The 21,846-nt window shown below is 43.0% G+C and overlaps 1 protein-coding gene across 1 annotated transcript in view; it reads left to right on the top strand.

The window, feature by feature from the left end:
* AMMECR1 (AMMECR nuclear protein 1) overlaps positions 1-21,846 on the top strand; it is a 117,079-nt gene that overhangs the window by 90,536 nt on the left and 4,697 nt on the right. Inside the window, exons 4-6 of the mRNA XM_063141865.1 lie at positions 3,082-3,196; positions 15,662-15,752; positions 18,390-18,486. Coding sequence (XP_062997935.1) covers positions 3,082-3,196; positions 15,662-15,752; positions 18,390-18,486 — 303 coding nt within the window. The remainder of the gene's footprint in view (positions 1-3,081; positions 3,197-15,661; positions 15,753-18,389; positions 18,487-21,846) is intronic.

Genomic DNA, 21,846 nt, shown 5'->3' on the forward strand with positions numbered 1-21,846 from the left:
ATGCTGTCAAATGCCATAGCATGGCAGCGGTCATAATGTCAGTTAGGTACACTCTGAAGTTAATGCACACCTGCATAATCAGTGACTGTATGAGATCACTAGGTGTTCTATGTTTGGCCACAGTGCTTTGAGTTCTATCACAGATGAAAGGTGTAAAAATAAATACTATCAAATATTGAAATAGAATATAATTAGATGTCAAATTCAGGCAGCAGCCATTCTGGGAGCACTCGGCAAATATTTGAATATTTCTACATAATTAACTTCACCATTTTCAAAGGAGAATTCTTGGAAGCAAACTTTGATCCCAAGAAATAAGTGCACATTGTAGAAATTATACAGATGTTCTCTGTTCTTCTGCTTTGTGCTGCCTCCCTCTTCCAAATATTATACTTCCACGTTCTTTCAGATATTCTCCATATATGATTCACTAACCATTGTTTTCCCTTTTGTCTAATTCTGCTGTTAAATCTGTGTTGTTTCATAGAACTCTGCATACCTAGTTGTCTCTAGCAGGAATATGGCGCATTTGAGGGCTGCCTGAAATTCACAGCCTTCTCACTGATTAACCATTTCTCTGTTACACAGAACGCTTAGTGCTGCAGAGACTGGAGGCACATAGCTTGCTTTCTCTTTGAACATCCTTACTGCAGTGTTGATACCAACCTTTTAAAACATTTCAGGAGTGGATTTTGGTCAGCACGCAGAGCTCTTTTCCAGCAGGTTTTTCTCTCTTCCTTTGATATGTAGTGTTGTTCCCCAAAGCACATATGCTATCATTTGGCTCACCTAATAAGAAGGCAGCTGGCCCATTAAACTGGATTCCTCTTCACATCCAGGTGGGGTGTGGAATGAGCTGCCTGGGATGTAGTGGTGTTTGGCTATTACATAAACTGAGTCTCAGGGTAGCACTGTAGAGGCCCAGGTTCAAATCCCCACTCACCATGAAGTTCATTGGGTGACCTTAGGTCAGTGTCATGTCTAACTAACCCTACTGCCCCTGTTTTGGGAGAAGATGTTTCAGGTAATCAATCAGAATCAGATTCAGAACTAGAAGACACAGTGCCAGACAGCCTGGACCAGTGGGGGAGGAAGCTCTTACGGCCGATTCTCCAGCTGGGAGTCAGCCCTCTCCAGAGCTTATCTCCTCAAGGCCAAATCCTACACACTCAGTGGGAAGTGAGGTTTCTTCCGGAGGTGAGCGTCCCGACAAGCTAGCTGATGCTAAAGTCCGCCGGAAGCTGAAATGCACAGCGTGGAAGGAAGGCGTGAGAAAGTTGGTTCGATTACGCCAGAACCTGCCTCCGCACCAGGAGTTAGGGGTGTTTGAGAAGTGGCTTCCTATTCTTCTTGAGCGGACAGTTGTCTTGCTTAGTTTGAATAGTTTTGCCTAGGGGGACGTTTCCAAGAAGTTAGACTCTCTTCAGGTAGAAGAGACTGTTGCTTAATAAAAGCTTTGTAGATTACTTAGCAAGCCTCGTCATTTGCCTCCCATCGAAAGCAGAAGTTCTCTGAGAAACACGACAGTCAGTCTCTGGCTGCATTCGCACATATCACTCAGCCATGCTTTATGTTAAGTGCTTTACTCATGCATTGTTTTGCAGACAAAGACGCAAACTGCAGGTTGTTTTCCCGGTTTCTGGTTTGTTTCTCTCCCACCCATTTTTCAGCGATTTCCTTTTCAGGCTGCTCCCCTGCCAGGGACCTCTGTTTCAGGGTGGATAGCAGCACAGACAAGCAAGGAATAAGTCTCGGTTCTGGGTTGGCCATCACAAGTCATGATTTAAACAAGCCAAACTTCGTAAGCCAACAACAAACAATGGATTTTTATTTATGGTTTGTAGCTGGTTAACAAACCATGATTTGTTTGCAGGGATGAGTTTAGTCGCGACAACAAACCAGATTTCAACAAGCCACGCTTTTGCTTAGCATTCTGTATGGATCAGGCTGGCCTGTCAACCTAACCTATCGCATGAGGATAAAATTGGTAGGCTGTGTATGCCAGCTCGAGTTCTTTTGAAGAACGTTTGGATATAAATGTAAGAAGTAAATGTCTACTACTACTCTACTACTCCTTTCCACCCAATTCCAAGGAAGCGGTTTCTGTGCTAAACCGGTGTCTGTTGGCACTAATGGATTGGATGAGGGGAACAAATTGAAGCTCAATCCAGATAAGACAGAGGTGCTCCTGGTCAGTCGAAAGGCAGATCAGGGAATAGGGATTCAGCTTGTGTTGGATGGGGTTACACTCCCCCTGAAGACACAGGTCCGCTTGGGTGTACTTCTGGATTCAGCCCTGAGCCTGGATGCCCAGGTTTCGGTGGTGTCCGGGAGTGCATTTGCACAGTTAAAGCTAGTGCGCCAGCTGCGCCCGTTCCTAGAGATGTCGGACCTGGCCACGGTGACACATGCCTTAGTTACATCCCGATTGGATTACTGTAACGCGCTCTACAATTCAAAGTGCTGGTTATGACCTATAAAGCCCTATATGGCTCGGGTCCAGGTTATTTGAAAAACCGTATCCTCCCTTATGAGGCTGCCCGTGCTTTGAGATCTTCTGGAGAAGCCCTTCTTTCAGTCCCACCATCTTCACAGGCACGCTGGGAGAGGGCCTTCTCGGTGGCTGCTCCAGTGCTTTGGAACTCTCTTCCCAGGGAAGCTAGACTGGCTCCCTCCTTGATGGTCTTTCAGAGGCAGGCTAAAACTTGCTTGTTCCAGCAGGCCTTTGGAGAATAATCTGGCCCTCCATCTATGTTAATGACTTGTAATTTTGTTGTGTATTTTAAACATGGTTTTGTTTTTTTACATTTCTTTTCCTAGGTTTTACAATGTATGTTTTAAACTTTGTAAGACCGCCTTGAGGCCCAGTATTGGGCAAAAGGCGGGATACAAATAAATAAATAAATAAATTCAATAATAATAATAATGATGATGTCTAGTCGAAGAACAACTTTTGTGTCAGAAGTATTCTGCTGGCTGCTAGGAATTTATTATTGAGGCCATATGACGGTTGAGCTATGCTTGTCTCTTCACCATCTCAGCACATCCGTCTCACTCTTGTTTGGCTTTGTTTCTCCACAGTGCCCTTAAAGATAGCCGATTCCCCCCAATGACGAGGGATGAGCTGCCACGGCTTTTCTGCTCAGTGTCTCTACTTACTAATTTTGAAGATGTCTGTGATTACTTAGATTGGGAGGTAAGGAGTCTCTGTCCTTTTCATGTAAAAAAGTTGCTGCTTCATGGAGAACCATTTCTCCGCCATCCTCATTAAGGGCAAAATTTTAACGTATGTTTAGACAGAAAAAAAGTCCTACAATTCCCAGCATTTCGCAGCCAGCCATGCTGGCGGAGAATGCTGGGAGTTGTAGGACTTTTTTTCTGGCGAAACATGCATAGGATTGCATCCTAACGCAGTTTAGCAGTGTCTTGGCATTTCACCAAGACAACTAAGGTTAATTTTTCTACTTCAAGAGTACAAAAATAAAAGGAGAAGACATGCCTAAAACCTGTGCTTTCTTAAAGTGAAAAAAATGCTCTTCCGCAACAGTGCAAAGTCAGGCCATTAACTTCCAACACTGTGTTTGACCTTGGCACTCCACCAGTGCATGGTAGAACTTTGTTTACCTCTTGACCACCCTTACACAGACACCCCAAGTCCATGTCTACTCTCTTTGACGTGTAGTCCCATTCCTCATGGAGACATTAAAGCTATGTCTGAACCGTACCACTTTAGACTGCAGACTGCCCCTCCATACCAAAAAATAATCATAATTGCACACACTTAAACAAAAAAGAGGTCAAGGGGAGAACGTTTCTAGCCTAACCTTCTCCTGATGTGCTAGTTTGCAATGTATAGGAATCATTTTCACTATGTGAGAAGTTCTACGAGTTCTCAGCACAGGGTTACCGTCTCACAACTAAGCCTCAGAACTGAAGCTGACATGTCCTTTAACAAAAATGGTGAAAACCACACAAGAGCCCTTTTGTCTCTCTTTATTCCATATCTGTTATGGATACAGCAGCACCCACGTTGAACAGTTATCACTAAAAGACACACATGGCTCTTTGTCAGCGTGGAAAGCTTGCAGGACGAGAGCCTTTGTCCCACGCCTTTTTAAAAAAATCCCCTTACCGCAATGAGCAATTTACAGTGGGTGTCTGGATAGATTTCTGAAAATGTCTCACTTGCAGCCGTAACGGGCACATGCATTCCAGCATTCTGCTTTGATCTCCATCAGATGAGCGTAAATGCTGGGTTTTCGGGATTCCTGAAGAAGTGAACATGTACATTTTCTCTCTCTCACGCAGGTTTAAAATGTGTAATCTCTGCAGTGGTTTGCTTTCACAGATAAGTTTGCAAATGGTCTTTAGGGTTAGGCTTAGAGTTGGTTGTACAATGCTAATTAACACTGGGGAGAAGAATGCATTTCCACACACGATTCGGAAGGGCAAGATTGCCTGAACTGTAGGTGCCAATTCCCTTTGTTTAAAAAACAAAAAATCAGACAGAGCCTGAAGGATTGTGGATACGTCTACAATGGGAACAAGATCTCCCACCACCACCACTCCCCTTTAGAAAGTCTGCTGGCGGTTTCTAAGCTGCAAAAATAGAAATGTACTACTTGGTTGTATGTCAGCTTTCAAATATTAATAACGTAATGGCATTTTTGCACGCAACTTTGCAGGCTGTGAATTGGCCGCCCCATGTGAATAACCCACTAACTGCAGTTCACTTAGTTTTCGCACTAAAATCAAAATGTGCCAGATTCTTAGAAATCATTTTAAATAACAGCAATTAATAGCAGGAAAATGGATGTTGGATATGCTTGGAAATGGCATTTATGTTGGCTACCCAAACATTTTACAGTTGTAAAACTGTAAACGATACAATACAATATGCCGTGAAGAGCATTAAGTTCTTAAAATACACACTTGAGGTTTCCAAATAGTCACAATATGGTTTCAAATCTGATCAAAGTAGCTATTATGCTGTGCAATTTAGCATTTAAATAAGTAGAAGGATACACAGTTAAAGCCAGCTCTTAGTGTGTGCTGAGGTTTGGGCTTCTGTATTTCTTCGAGTTGGTTGCCAAATGTATGTCTGATGGATAGCCGATCAGCTAAATGTGTCCTGGGTACAGTAGAGCTTACAGCAAAGTCCCAGAGGGGTTTTACAGATAGCTCTGTCACAAAGACAATAAAGAGCAAAAACCTTTCCATATCACTTGCATTCTTAAGAGATTTGAAAACTCAGCTCCATCCTTATTGTGTGTTTGCTTTTGTAGAAAAGTTATTCTGTTTGTTTGGTTCTCAATTGCTAATACTCCTCAGTAAGGTGTGGGAAGAGACAATGAATGGTTGCCAAGGAAGTGGTGTGCCATCAGGGACCTTAGGCAGCAACTACACATTACCTTGGCAGACCTGCAGTCTCAAAAGAGTAAAGTGACCCTCCTTCTCCCAGTTCTGCCCTAGAAATCCTCCCATCAAACCCGACCCCACAATTATTGTTAGCCAGGTTTCTTTCCAATCCCTAAGCCCAGCTGGTGGGGGGCAGGAATGGCTAAATGAGATCAAAATAGCCTGGACAAACATTTGCAGGCAGTAGACAATAGCTGGAGAAGAGTTTAACCAGCCCTTTCCACCAAAAGCTCCTTCTCTGCACGTGCTCCCAGCCCAAATATTCATGTAACGAGGAAAACACAAGATTGAAAACATTGTGACATCCTTTGTACTATGTTGTTGTGCCTGTTTTTAAAAGACAAAATAAAGCTAAACTCTGCGACTTCACTGTCAGCAGAATAATTGAGGACCAGAGAGGAGAGTGTCGCTCACGACACAAATGTTTATTTGCTCAAATTTTCTTTCTTAGGTGTAGATACCGTTTAGCATCAACAAAAACAGCTCTTTACCACCTAGCAGTAGCACTAAATGTGCCACCTTTGCTTAGTTCCTATTTGTAATGCTTTGGAGAAAAGAGAAAAGGGGGTCATAGGAAACTGGACAATTAGTAGTTAAAGGCAGGGAGTTGGGATGGGGCAGCTATAAATGGCTGTGTTCAGAAGACACCTTAAACCACGGCTTTAACCACAGTGAATGAAGCAAAAAGCCTTATTCACCATGGTTAAAGCCATAGTTTAGAATCATAGAATAGTAGAGTTGGAAGGAGCCTATAAGGCCATCGAGTCCAACCCCCTGCTCAATGCAGGAATCCACCCTAAAGCATCCCTGACAAATGGTTGTCCAGCTGCCTCTTGAAGGCCTCTAGTGTGGGAGAGCCCACAACCTCCCTAGGTAACTGGTTCCACTGTCGTACTGCTCTAACAGTCAGGAAGTTTTCCCTGATGTCCAGCCAGAATCTAGCTTCCTGTAACTTGAGCCCATTATTTCGTGTCCTGCACTCTGGGATGATCGAGAAGAGATCTTGGCCCTCCTCTGTGTGACAACCTTTTAAGTATTTGAAGAGTGCTATCATGTCTCCCCTCAATCTTCTCTTCTCCAGGCTAAACCTGCCCAGTTGTTTCAGTCTCTCTTTATAGGGCTTTGTTTCCAGACCCCTGATCACCCTCTAAATGAAGTGTCTTCTGAAAACAGCCTGGCTTTCTGGCTTAACCACTATGGTTAAAGCCATGGTTTAAGGTGTCTTCTGAACACGGCCAATGAGTCCTTCACGGACACCTGTTCCCTCCCTCCATCCCAGGGGTGGCTAGTAATTTTTAAAGTAAGTTTTAAATGTGCCGTTAATTTTGAAGGGCTTCCGAAGTGGGAATCTAAGGTTCAGTTTGGCTTAGGATATCCTTTCTGTCCCTTTAGGTTACTGCTCCATATGTAACCTTAGGCAAGGTGGTAGCAACCTATGAGAACAAAGGAATTTTATTGAAATGTGAGTCCTTAAAAGATTGTTGCGTCACTGTATTTGCCCCTCACAGTGAGACCGCTTACATCCTCCGTGTTTCTTTTAAGGGAACTGCAGTTATGCAATATGAATGGCAAAAAGTCATTTCAAGATGGCTAGAATATGACCTAAAGAGAGAATGTGGGTCTTCCATCTGGTTATAACTGCTCATTTCCAGATCATCCCGAAAGGCCATCAGCCCGGTTAGGAGACCTTACTTCTGTAGGTATGCTGTTGATGATCTTGTGGGAGCTAATCCACCAATTTGCTGATGGATGCAAAACTCCTTCCAAATTTTGGGTGCTTTGATGGCTCACCACACTGCAGTTGTTTTTCACAACAAGAGAAGCCGAAGATACGGCTCAGTTGTGCCATCTGCACTCTGATGCAGACTGGTAGAGGGTTGGGGGGGGGGGGGCGGTTTCCAGCTGGGTAGTGAAATACTGTCCCCCAGCTGAAGAAATCTGTCTCTTCAGCGAGTGCAAAAATTGGGAGGCCCTCTTGGATTTGTAAAGATTTCAGGCATGGAAATGAGGGATTAGTAAATTGGCTGCCATTAGCTCCCATATGGTTTTTCAAATTGCTGCCATTTTCACCTGTTGTTTAAGTATAATTTGCACGTTTTTCTGGCTACTTGCCCAGAGGGTCACTTGGGATCATAGCGTGCCAGTGCAGGCCTTTCATCCGCCCACCATGGCATGGCTACATACATGTGAGTCGCACTGCTCGTCAGCTCACGGGCGCGTCGTTCCTTCACACCCTGAGCGGCAGTGACTCTCTTCCCCAATATACGCACGGCCAAGGCCGGTCACATGAACTTTGCCAGCATCTTAGCAATGGAGGTAGATGCCCAGAAGTGAGTTGAAAGAACTTCCATCAGCCTAGCTCAGGTGGCCCTGGGGACAACCCCCACCCCCCCGGTGGAGGATTTGCCTGTATCCATGGATGCCGCCACAATCTCAGGTGGCAATTTGCATGAAAGCACCGGCCCATAGCACCATATCTCAGTGGCAGAGCTCCTGCTTTACATGTGGAAGGCCCCAAGTTCCAATCCCAACGTTTCTCGGTAGAGCTGGGAAGGACTCTCCCTGAAACCCTGGAGAGCTGCTGCCAGTCAGTTTCTACAATACTGGGCTAGATGGACCAAGGGTCTGACTTCTGCTGGCCTCCTTTTCAGCTGCCACAGTGGCTATGTCTTTGGGCAGGCCGGCCAGACATTGTTGCTTCCCTGGTTCTTTGACTCTGGGAATATCTAGGCTGCTCCAGGCAGAGCAGTTCTCTGACACCTAAACTGGTCCACTGAAGTTTTCACAGTGTCTGGTATACAAAAGGACTGGTCTCCTACACAATTCTCTTCCACTCTTCTGTTCTTTGAGTGTAGACAGTTTCCACTTTTCTCTTTCATCTAGTAACATTTCCAGAACTTTTTTTTACTTGCATATAGCTGGTCCCTTCTTAAAAGTAGTCCTTCCTACCATAGGCTCTGAAGTTCTTTCTTCTTAGGAATATGAGATGAGATGTCTTCTCTCTCTCTCTCCCTCCCTCCCTCCCTCCCTCCCTTACACACACTCAGACTGTTGTCTTTCAGCATTTTGCTTAGCTGGGTATATCGTGAAGCTATGCTTCAAAACCTGTATTTTTGCTTGATTGCTGAACTTTATGGGAAGCGGTTCTAAACTGCCAGGGTTTGGGAGATTTAAGTTCATTCTGGATCTGAAGCCAGTGAATGCCTCATGAGACACAAGCCAGTAAACTGGAAGATTAATTTATGCAATGGTATGAAAACATAGTAAAGGATCATGTTGATTGTCCAGTTCTATCTCTTCCCCAAATGGTTCCCTGGTGTTTTGTCTTTTGATAATCACAAACACTTTCTCATCAGAAAGGTAGAGCAGGCAACTTGATGGGCAGCTCCAGAGTGTTGTCATGGATTTAATTTAAAGAAAACCTTCACTTTATTGCAATTTACCAATGGAATCGGACCTTTTAATTCACAGAAGCAAATGGCAGCTGACAGCCATGGGCAAACATTTACTTGAATATTTCTTGTATTGGATGCATGTTAAATTAAACCACTTCCTTTTGGTTCTTAATTGAGTCTTGTAGATATTTAGAGCAAACCAAGGAAAATAGTTCAGAAGGAGGTTGCACGGTGAAAGGGTACGGCTTTGTCTGCACAAGATGAAAGTGGTTTGAGATGAACTCCTAGGAAAAGAGAGGGAGAAAGGTACAAGCCAAGCTCTGTATGGGGTTGTGAGAGTTGGGAAGGAATCACTAAAGGGGAGAGAAAGGGCAGCTGTTTACCTTTTAATCCCGTCCTTCCTTCGGATTGCTCAAGGCAAGTGGCATCATCCATCCATCCATTTTATCCTCACAATGGCTTAATGAAGTAGATGCAACGAAGGGTTTCATGGCACCCTAGAGTTTAGAAAAGTTATGATGGCCTAGGATAGTCCCCCATCATCATTCATGCAAATTTCAGGTGTAATTTGCACAAATTGCAGCCGTAAATTGCTTGATTTTGTGCAAATTTAGCAACTTATGGGAAAAGTTTGTGCAAATTTCAACTGAATTGTGGGCTGGGGTGAATCATACAGATTGAGTTGGGGCAGCTCGTGGGCTGGAGAGGCTGAGATGCTGAAAAGCTTGGTGAATGTGGATGGATTCTTCTGGCACTCTTACTCTTTGTAAAGGACATAAAGAGCACCAAGGAAGTTTAGACCTGCAAGCAGGGAGCTGAACTTGGAGGAAGGCAGATGATTTTTAAAATGAAGGAGGTTTGAGCATTCTTGAAAGCAGAGGAGTGGGGACTGAGGGAAAGAGAGAAAAAACGGAAGAGAATGGGGTAGTAAGGTGAATAGAGCGTTGCAGGACTAATGAAGCCTGGATCTTGACAATGTTCTCTTGGAGATGAGAGACCTGCAAGATGTAAATTAGAGTTTGTGCAAATGTGGCATCTGGTGAGCCAATAAGCCCATAGTGGTCAGGGAAGCATAACTTTGTAAGTACTTGGCCAAGAAAAGAAGGAGAAAAGGTCTGGATAATGCATCTATATCTCCCTCTAAAAGTCAGAACATTCCATCACAGTCGGCCATAACTGAGAAATTGAGCTTGGGATGGAGCTATGCAAATAGGAACACTCTTGATTCTCGCGGGCTAAGATCACCAAAGGCATGGAACAGATTTTGCTCCTACCCAGTGGTGTCCCCAGATACACTCTTTCACTTGCTTCCATGTCGGTGAATGGCTGCCCTTCTGCAGTGGAAAGGAAAGCGCCAGGCTTGGAGACTCTGGCCCCGTTCAGAACACACCTTAAACCACAGCTTTAACCACAGTGGTTAAACCAGAAAGCTGGGCCGTGTTCAGAAGACACCTTAAACCATGCCTTTAACCATGGTGACTAAGGCAAAAAGCCTTAGTCACTGTGGCTAAAGCCATGATTTAAGGTGTCTTCTGAACACAGCCCAGCTTTCTGGCTTAACCACTGTGGTTAAAGCCATGTTTTAAAGTGTCTTCTGAAAGGGGCCACTGTGGTGATGTGAGCAAGATCTGTCTTCCGACTCTGGGTAGCTCAGTTCTCCTTGGAAAGGATCCCACAGGAGTGTTGCCAATGGTCTCTGTATGCACAGCACACCGAGGTGCACGACCACTTTGCATTTTAAAAGCACTCCCTCCATTCCACCCATTATAAAGACGGGTATATGTTCCCAATAACTCATATTTATCCTTGCATGAAAAAAAAATAGCACGTTCTTTCATTATAGATCTACCATAATGTTTCTCCTCAATCTCTGGTGTTGGGTCATCATAAAACTGGCCCTCCATCTTTCATCAAAGGGCTCTTGAAAGAAGGCAGTATTCAGGAATAGCCAGGTACAGTGCTTTTTGTGTTGAGTGAAGGAATTCCGCAATCCTGAGAATCTTGCCTTTCAGGCTTGTTTTTTTAAAGAAAGTTTCTGGTCTTATGGCTCTGAAAGCTTACAACAATAAAATATGAACCATAGCTTCCCATTACGTCTGAGCTGGGAAACTATGATCAATAGCTTTCAAACAAGCCAGAATATTAAGCCATGGTTTCCATATCCTGGCTTGCTTGATAGCCATTAATCATAGTTTATATTTTAGTTTGCTTTTAGCCTATTGCTGCTTTCAAATCTTGATTATATTTGGTTGTTTTATACTTTGGATTACTTATTATTCTGTTTTTATTAGTAATTGTATTTTGGATATTGAAAGTTGCCTTAAATATATACCAGTATAGAAAGGTGGAATATAAATTCTGGAAGTGAATAATTGAGCTTTAAGTTGCTCTGGGAGCCTTTTTGGCTAAAGAGCAGGGTAACAATAATTTAAATATATAAATAAATGTTGGTTGATTAGAGTAGGTGCATCATAAATGTACCAGACTTTCCTAGTTTTGTTCCGTTTTTGTTGTTGTGTTGTTGATGGTGGTTTCTGATTTTGGGTGGGGTTTTTTTTGCTGCAGTTAGGAAGTTTGCACATGCGTGGGTTTTGGAAGGGATCCAGGTGTAAATAAATACATCTGCAAAAGTGACTAGTCTACTCCCCCCCCCCCCCCCCGGGCCCCAGTATTCCTGTCATTCCTTTTCCTCTTTTGTTTGCCGGTTTTATGTCCACCTTCCCATGGTCACGCTCAAAGCGGCCCTTGATGGAAACTCAGAGGGCAGAATTTGACCATTCTTGTAGCTCCTTAAATGTCTGCCTGGTCAGTCACAGCTCCCTCAGTGGCAATGGCGGTGATGGGGAATGGGGAATGGGGTTTTGCCACTTAGAAAAGTCATTCTGCCTACTCACCTGGAATCTATTCTTGGTTGCCGTGGGCAGCCCAAGAACTGGCAGTTGATCATGCCTGGATGCAGTTGTCAAACTTAACCAATGAAGTTAATTCCTGGTCCTGGTCCACACCTCCATTAGCCTCATGTCCTGGTCTGAAAGCCTCCAAGGCCAAAGTTTCCACGGACTCTCAAGGCACCTATTCCATAGTTGAAATGCCACGTTATTCCAAAAAGGTAATTTTCATGGTTAACCAAAATCTACTCCCATCTTGCTGTATTGGTATTGTCTTACCCTGCGTACAGATTATTGGGGCATATAAAATCAATCTACAATTTCCATACGTGTATGTTCAGATTGTGTGTGTGTGTTATAGTGTCTATATGTGTGTATAGGGTACTTGCACATTGGTTATTTTGAAACATTTTTATCCTTTTAATAAAATAATTCTCGAGGCAGCCAACAACTGTAATTAAAACAACAATAAAAACAGAGTTAACACAGCAGCTATTACTTCCAGAGGAGCTAAATGCTAATCTAAAAACCATTAGTCTTAGAAAGCTAAAAGTACACAGAGGCTGTGTTTGGACATAGCACTAAACCATATGTTTGGTGCTGCGTGAATCAGTGCTGCGTGAATTCCCCTCCTCTCTTCTCCAGTGCAGCCCTTCAGATTGGAAGCATCTGTTTCCATTTTAAACTAAACTCAGTTTGTCATTTTATGCAAAGCAGGACAAACTGTAGTTCGTTCCAACTGGTTTCTCTAAGCAAGCCAGAAATCAAACAATAGTTTCTGATCCTGGCTTGTTCAGATAAACTATAGTTAAAAACTACCTTCGGTTCCCAATTTGGACAAAACAACAGAAAGTAGACCTCTATATTGAACATTAAATCACACACAGACAGCCCAATGTATCTTTATTGCAAATTAGCATTTACAAACCTGGTGTCCTCCAGATGATTTGGACTACAACTCCCAGCATTCCTGACCATTAGCCATGCTGCCTGGTGCTGATGGAAGTTGAAGCCCAAAACATCTGGAGGGCACCAGGTTGTGAATGGCTGATGAGGGTTTTGACCCAGCTGATACTTGGGATCAGCCCCACAAAGTATTGACATCTTTGCACAAACTTACCAATAATGTGAAATTGGACCCATTTCAACAAAAGTAGAGCACAAGCAGTTTTGGAAACTCTTGGAAAAAATGGCAAGAGACGTGTGAAGATCTGCGCCTTCTATCTGTACTAAATGGTTCTTCCACCCCCAGTCAACAAAGGTGTTGGCTCCTGGACCCTTCTACCTTGCCAGACAAGCAAAGTGGGTATATTAGGTAGCAAAGCACAACTGTATCCTCAGGTGGTTGGTTTGATCGTTAGTTTTCTGTAGGGTGTGAAGAAAAAAATTGGGAAATGGTGAAAATCCCTTTAATGGCTAACTGTCCTGCGCTGAACTCTGAATTTAGCTGCTTTTAAAGAAATTGGGTCATAACTCCATGTTTAAATTGAATTGTTTGTCAGGTTTAGAATTAACTTGGGTACCTCCCACCTGGTTTTCCCTACACACACACACACACACACACACTTAATCCAGAGCAGTCTGGTGTGTTTCTGTGCCATACAGATGTGTAGTTCACTTCAGAGCTGAGTGCACGTTTCAGTCCAAAATCTTTCCTTGATAATTGTCCTAGTTTAGAAATCTTAGGGGATGGAGTTCAGTTGAAAACATTGCACAGGGGAGCCAACTCAAAACAAAAATATGAATAAGACCAGGTGCATTATACTACAGTTGCAGAATATCTGATTACAGACCTCTTGAAGAAACAATTTATTATTTGTCTTGGCAGACAAAAACCAAGACTTATTCATAAGTGCGCAACAGTAATTTCCTCACTTATATTTTGATCTACCATCTCAGAAGAGCATTGCATGGGGAAACTTCACATTTCTATCACTGTACACAGAGGCAGCCCACAACAAGTTCCACACTCATGGGAGACCATTATCCATCTGCCATGTTACTAGCATCTGTTTACAGCTAGCTTCATGACAATATTTCCCCATGCAGTCTCATTCCCCAGAAATGGTCAGGAGGGATTGTAAGGAGATGAAAAGGGCTGGCTTGTGTGTACGGACCCCTGGGGAAGCAGACTGCAACATGGTACTCACTGTTCTGAGTCATGTCAGCCAAGCCAGGAATAACATCAGTACCTTGGATAGCGCACTGCAGCTGGAGCATTTTCCCATGAGAAGCTGTTGTCCCAGCAAAGGACTGCAGTCAACTAAGGCCTTCAGAAGGCATAAAGAGTCTGGTCTTTCAGTGGTTCCACAGTTACTGGATATTGTCTGCCATTCTTAAAGGGTCAGTGTCTATTCTGCAGTCTTGTGCTCTTGCATGGCTCAGGGACAGGAAAAGCTGCAGTAGAGCAAGCCTCAGAGTCAGACATCCCTGGTGGAGCCATGTCCCCAGGCTGGGGAGGCATGAAAGGGGGCACCAAAGACTCCCTTTGAAGAGGAGTGAACAGGCCCTGTCTGAATCCAAGCCCTTCTCAGGTTAATGCAGAGCCAGGGAACATAGTTTATGATAACCTTTGCTTGTTCTTAAATGAATTTTGCGTCAAGAATTTCTGCATATAAAGTAATGCACTATAAGTTAGATGTCTCAAGGATTAAAAACAAAAATGTCCCTTCCTGCTCCCATGATGATACGAAAGTGAAAGTAACCTTGGGATTTGTACTCTACTTTGAAGTATACTTGACTGCTAAGTGAGCAATGGGGCCTTCTCAACCCTCACTATTTTGTGATGCAAATCTCCATCTGCTGTCAGTCTCATAGAGAAGGCTTCAGTTTTTTTGCGTAATAGTTATAAAAATGTGTTTTGACCCCCCCCCCCAAGCCAATTTACCAGTAAGCCCAGTGAACATTATAATAGTCACTAGGACCTTTAGACCATGAAAAGTTGGGTATCGATACAACTTCCCTGCAATGCTTCTTCAGGCTTCTCCAGAGTAAGCTTTTAACAAAACAAAAAGTTAAGCTTTCACAAGAAACTTTATTCCAAATGAGAGGCCTTTTATGTTCCAGCTTTATCAAATGACAGATGCGTTCAGGTTAGTTTTTAGTAGAGAAGAGTCATCGTTGTCTTTTTGCTAGATTCCTCGGAACTTGCATGTTTAACTTCTCAATGTCAAGGAAAAGCAGGTATCACAGTTTTAAAAAGAGTTCAGTTCTCCCCAAGGAAACTGAAAATGACCAATTTTCCAAAGCCTTTCATATACCAAATCTTCAAATGGTTCTTAATTATTGCATCCCTCTTGCCTAACTCCACAAAAATCTGACCTTGGATCAGTTGGATATTGCTATTTGTTTGGGTCTTCTGGTTGCCTGACCATTTGGCTGTCTTCCAAGCTACTTGGATAGGTGAGAGTGAAATGTTATGCTTTACACCATGAGAAGGACTCAGGGGATCAATATGACTTCCCTGCAACTTAGGCGTCCAGGTCTGTTGAGCTCTTACCATACTCGTTGGCCCCTTATTGAAATGGAGTTTTGCCATGTTAGTTCTAGTGTTTTGGTAAGTCTTGACTATCACTTACAACAGCTGTTTCACCTGAACATTGAGGCTAGTTGCCTGAGTAGATGTCTCACATGTTGAGTATAATAATTTCTGGAGCAGATAGGCCCTTGAAAGAGACATTAGCACTGAATTGCCCTGGCCTTTTCATGGGATGCGGGTGAATTCCTTGCTCTTCCAACCCCAAGTTAGAAATAGGTTACCTTTTCCTTGCCTTTCACATTCAGAGAGGCTAAATTAATATGACTTTCTTAAAAGCTAAAAGAGAAAACCTGGTCAGAAATTGAGAAGACCTTTCAAAAGTATTAATAATAATGCAGAACTGACTCCTTGGGATTTATATTTCTAACAATCTCTTTGTTTTTCACTTTTAATGTACTAATAAAGCTGCCCATTTCTTTCAGGTGGGTGTACATGGCATTAGAATAGAATTCATCAATGAAAAAGGATCAAAACGCACCGCCACCTACTTACCGGAGGTTGCAAAGGAGCAAGGTCATTGTTGCACTTTATCTCATATGATCTGGTGAAGATTTTAAACATACCTAGGAACTTAAAATGCAATATTTGACCTTGCACTGATGTCAGATGATGGAGCAATACTTTAATTGTAAGGGATGACTCTTCTTTAAATGCCACTTATGTATCCATAGAAAATAAGTCCCTTTATATGGGAATGCTTCCATGAATTGCAGCAATACAGAAATGTGCTATGATAAGCTAACTGATCAGTAAAATGCCAAATGGCAGCTGTAACAGGTTGTCCACACAGCCGTAGTGACAAAAAGCTGCACTTTGCCACACGTGACTAATATCAGCAATATGGAAAAATTTTACATGAGGAATTATTCACGACAATGATTTCATTGTTGTAAGTTTTCCCCATGTCTGACTCTTACTATGGTACTTAAATCTGCGTGCACTTTGGCTTGCTACTATTTTGTTGGGGGGACCCAAAGCAAATGACTTCTAGGGGCCTCTTCACGCATTACATTTTTAGGTGTACTCCTAAAAAAAACAACCAATTAAAACCCCACAATGTATGAATGAGAGAAAGTTATTTGAAAACGTATATCCTGCAAGTCAGAGAACTGAGGCTTGCCGAATTTGCCCTGTCAAGTGTACACTGAGTCGCAAACTTGAGTTTGCTGCCACAGGACCAGCCTTGCTGCCTTTAGCCAATGGCATAAGAAGCCACGATAGACGTGGGGGGAAAAGACTACAGTGACACGCAGCCTGAACCTGCAGCATTAAATTGAGAGCCATGGTTAGCCATGATTGTCTATGGACATAGAATGCTGTGATACTTGGCATGTCTGCGGTGAAAATCCAGTGTATAATTTGCATTAGTAGTTAAGCATGAAAAACACTTCAATTTTAGACTGTCAGTGCTGATAAGGATTGCATTAGTATGTGACTGTTGGCTCGCTCTCGCCCACTGATCAGGGGTTTCTCATCCAGCTTCACAATCCAAGGGAGACCCCACCTTCTGCTGTGCTATAAACAAAACTGCAAGCCCATCAGCTCATCATATGGGAAACCTCTGTAAATTTTGTCCTTGATTTGTACAAAATGAAGCTGCCAACATATACCTGCCAGCATTTCACTCGTCTAGCTACATTTGTCTTCTTCTTTTTTGCCTTAGCTGCACTTTTGTCTCTGTATATGGGTTTGTAGTTCTTGAAAAAATATACCAGGAATGATCCTCAATAGGCAATTCCTTGGCGTGTAGTGGAAGAGACCACTACAAGAAACCCAACAATACGAGAACGTTTGAGATAATTGTTCAGCTTGTGTCTTTATGCATCTTCTGTGAAGGTTTGCTGGATTCACAGGGCGAGGTGTGAAAAATCTCACTTGTGGAGACTTCTGAAACGAAGTCGAGAGGGGCACAATCCACCAAGTACCACCACTGCACAGCCACCGTTCACGAGCGCCACTGAGAACAGGGCAAGGGTGGAGCAACCGTTGTACTTGGCGGATTGCCTTGTTCTTTGTTAAATGACGTTTTGTTTTCTGTATGGTCTATGATACAGCACCTTTGACGAAATGTAAGTTACATATTTGCTGTCTTACCGTGTTCTAGCAGTGTAAAACAAGTTTTGCTTTCAGGACCTTTGGAGGAGGCTATTTGAAAGCCATATTTATTATCCATCAGCCGTGTGCAATCTTAAACACAAAATAGGAAATGAGCACAGTTTTGTTTTCTTTATCACTGGCTACATTTTATCCTGCCCACCCTCCAGGGAGATCAGGGTGGCACACAGAGTTCCCCCTCCCCATTTTTATCCTCACAACAACCCTGTGAGGCAGGTTAGGCTGAGAGGGGTGGTGAGTGCCCAAGGTCACCCAGTAAACTTCATGCCTGATTGGGGATGTAAATAGTGATACTCCAACACTCCGTCTCAACCTTCTTCAAGCTGGTACCCTCTAGATGTTTGGACTTCAACTCCCATCAGCCCCAGGCAGCATGGTTAACGGTCAGGAGTGCCGGGAATTGTAGTCCAAACCATCTGGAGGTCACCTGGTTAGGAATGGTTGCTCTAGCCATTACTGCAATCATTTCCCTATTTATTACTACATTTACAGCGTATCCCACATTTCCCCCTCTCACAAGGAACCCAGGGTGGCTCACCTCCTCCTCCTCTCCACTTTATCCTCACAGCAACCTTGTGAGGTAGGTTAGGCTAAGAGAGTAAGTGTCATCACAGAGTAGGAACTAGAACCTGGATCTCTCGAGTCCCAGACCAGCACTCCAACCAATGCACTACACCGGCACTCCTCATTTGGGTAGGGAGGTTTGGATTGTTGTGATTTTGGTTTTTGAGGGTCCAAGTGGTACAATATTGCCATTAGAATGATTTTAATACATCTGTGCAGTTGATTTCTTTGTTTAAAAACAACCCCAAACCCACGAAATCTAGGAAGCAGAACTATGCATGCCGTTTAATTACATGCCAAGGTTCTGTTCTTCACAAAAAGAAAAAAGTCCAATTTGTAAGTCCAATTTGTCCTTGCAAAAGCGTCTAAGAAAGAGAGTTTGCATGCCACATGAGACGAGGTAATGATTTGCTCTACAGATTTTAATGTCTGTTTTCTGATGCATTTTCCCCCCCTGATGAATCTCAACAGGATGGGACCATATTCAGACCATAGATTCCTTATTGAGGAAAGGAGGGTACAAGGCTCCAATTACAAATGATTTCAGGAAAACAATAAAACTGACCAGGTAGGAGGCTGTTTTCATGGATGCTTAATGGTCTGTATTTCACGTATTTGGCTGTTTTACTATGGGCAATGCACAAACAGTTTTCTGCAGCGACTCCCTTGATAATGACAACAAATACTTCCAGTGTGATCATGCACGTTTCATATAAGATTCCTCCCTCCTTGAAAGTGTCCCTTTCTTCTTAGAGGGTAGATTTGTATCTGCCATTGGATCTAATAACCTGGCATCTGTTATAACTGACACTTTTTGGATGTGGATGGGCTGTTTGGAGGCCTCCTGCCACATGTGCTCTGGGCCCTTGCCCATCCTGTCTGGTGTAATCTTCTAGAGCTGGGCTGGTAGGTAATCCATGCTTCTACCCTTAAGGAGGCCGTACTGAGGCCCAGTTTACCTTATTTGAGCCAGGTGGTGGTAGCCTTTCAAACCCAGTTAGACTTGGATCCATTTCAATCTATTTTCAGGCCTGCACTTGGGACAGAAACCGCCTTCGTTGCCTTGATGGATGACTTACACTTGGCAATGCATGATGGGAGTGCAACCCGATTAATTCTCCTGGACCTCTGGGCAGCTTCCAGTACTGTCTCCCATGGTAGCCTTCTGCAGCACCTGAATGGGAGGCACAGTATTGTGGTCCTTCCTAGAGATGTAAAATTTCCGGAAATTTTGAAGCCATGGGAAAAAACGGAAATTTTCGGAAAAATTGAAAAAATGCAATATTAGCACTTTTTACAGATTGAAAGTCACTTTGTTACTTTAGGAACATAAAATGTAATTATGTCCAAGTTTGGTTTATGTCCAAATTATTACATTTGGTATAGCTATTCAAACAATTATTACAAATTTAATTTACTTTTTTTACTTTTTTTTGGTAACAAATGGAACTACAAGCTCCTGAACTGTAAGGAACCTCTTTGGTTCTGCCAGTTTATGAGAAGCAGGCAAAAAAACAATTTTAAAAAACAACTGAAGAAACCACCAACATTAGTAACAAAGAAAATTATTTATGTCTCCGCTAGAACTCCAGTGTCAAGACATAAAGCCCCCATTCCTATAAAAAGAACTGAGAAAAATGCGGGGGGGGGGGAGGGGGAGACCAAGATTCAATGACTATGCATGAAATTTAATCAGATTCATTTTCTGACCTATAGCTATCAGTATTACCCTATTTCTTCGATTCTAAGACGTACTTTTTCCCCATTTTTAAAAATGGGGTGCGTCTTAGAATCGCGGGTGTGTTTATTATTTCTTAGAATCAAAGCTTTTTTTCTGTTGGTGGTACTGAAATTAGTGTGCGTCTTACAATCGATGGTGTCTTAGAATCGAAGAAATATGGTAGTTTCAGTCTCTGCTTCCATGGCAGTGCTGCCCTCTAGAGGCAGAAATGCATCTTGCTCTTGCATTTGAGAGTTGTAGTCTCAGTTTGCAACCTAGGACTTGCTTGTCCTTGGTGCACAGACATTGTAATAATCTGATACTGTACAGTTTTTAGAAATCATTTGGAGAAGTAAATATCTGAACACCTTGTCTTAAACATTTTATTCATCATGCTAAAATAAAACATCCCGTAATCTGTTTTTCTTCATTTTTTTTTTCAAATTTTTTGGGAAAAAACCCAAAAAAGGCTTCGGAAAAAAACGGGAAAAAACTGGTTTCCCCCCGAATTTTTCCGGTTTTTTTTCCAGGCTTTCACATCTCTAGGCCTTCCCAGAGGTGTGGTCTCAGAAGGTGGTGCTGGAGGACTTCTGTTCTGCCCCATGACCTTTGGCATATAGGATGCCGCAGGGTTCTATCATATTCCACAGGCTTTTTAACATCTCCATGAAACCCCTTGCACTGCTCTGGACTCCGCCTTTTTATACATTTCCTCTGGCGTGATGTCCTCCTTAACTCTATCATGGCACTTGGGTCAATCCAACAGTCAGCGCTTAATAATTAGGCAAATGTAATAAGAGAGGAAGGTTCATTTTAACGAAGTATTGCTTCCCCCTTCCAAATCTGCATTAGCTGAATGCAGAGCCGTTCTTCGCCATTACTGTTTTCTTGGTCATCGAGATGTTTTTTGCTTTGTATTCTTATTACTGTAATAACAACAACTGTGTTTACAATAAAATGATGAGAACTAAACAGTTGACGAAAACAGCCCTGGATAACAGGATATACAGACGCCAGCAAGGAACCGTCCATAAAAAGCGTAGGAGAATTTAAAGAAAAGGCCTTGGGGACCACTTAAAAGCCACAAGGCAGAATTCTCGGGGTGGGGGGGAGGAATTCCACAACTAGGAGGCCACCGCTGTTTTCCCTTCCATTATATCTTGTCTGCTGTGTCATTGAGTAAACTGTTGCACAGACCCAATTTATGTGTCTTGTAATTTAATTGGTAAAGTCCCGATCATTCCTACATAATCTCATCTTCCAGCCCTAATTATCGACTATAGAAATCAACACTGGGAAGGTCTTCCAATTAATTGTTTAAAAAAACCATCAATGCGGAGATAAACTACTTCACGTGAATGCATTTCCCCTTGTGTATAAAAATAAATGGGCTGTGAGTAGTGGAGAGATGCCTGTGTCACTTCTGCTGGATCTGCTGTCGCATCATAAAATCCAAGCTTTGATGGATCACAAATGGACAAAAGGAATGCGCACATGGCACCCCTATAAGTAATCTGTAGTGTATGTATATTGGATCATTTTTAATGGGGGGGATGCCGATTTCGCGCCATTAAGGGTTTTCTTCCAGCGTATCTCTGATCTTTTTGAAAACTGGATAAGAGGGGGAAACCACAGGAGACGTCCTGGCTGTTGCCAATGTCATTTAATCAACCCGTGAACTTCCGTGAGTGGTCCATCACGAGCGTGCTATCAATCACTCGTTTAGAGAAGCTGTAAACCAGTGGTTCCCAAAGTGGGCGGTACTGCCCTCTTGGGGGCGGTGGGATTGCATAGGGGGGCGTCAAGAGGCAGGGGGGCGCACGAGGTGGTCTTTTCCAAGAAGCGCCTCTTCAGAAGGTCTTAAAACCCAGAGACATTTTTATGGGAGGAAGGTAGTTTGGTCCCAAGCCATATAGGGGAAGAATCCACACATGTATTAATACTGTTTAGGAAGAGTCCTTTTAACAGTGAATTGAAATGTTTCAAAAGCATCAAAACGCTAATGCCCTGCTTGGTGTGCCCCGCCAATACCCTGCTTGGTGTGCCACGCCACGCCGGCTGCAAAACAGAGGTGTTTGCTCTCTTTTCCCTCCTTCTCTCGGCAAGCCTGCAGCGAGTGCTTCGGATTTTGAATAAATATCCAATTAATTGTTACTGTTTTGAATTTTGTTGTTATTATCTTCCTTAGTGGGTCGTTGAAAACCGCTA

The sequence above is a fragment of the Elgaria multicarinata genome, chromosome 15 (assembly GCF_023053635.1).
Source record: "Elgaria multicarinata webbii isolate HBS135686 ecotype San Diego chromosome 15, rElgMul1.1.pri, whole genome shotgun sequence".
NCBI lineage: Eukaryota > Metazoa > Chordata > Lepidosauria > Squamata > Anguidae > Elgaria > Elgaria multicarinata.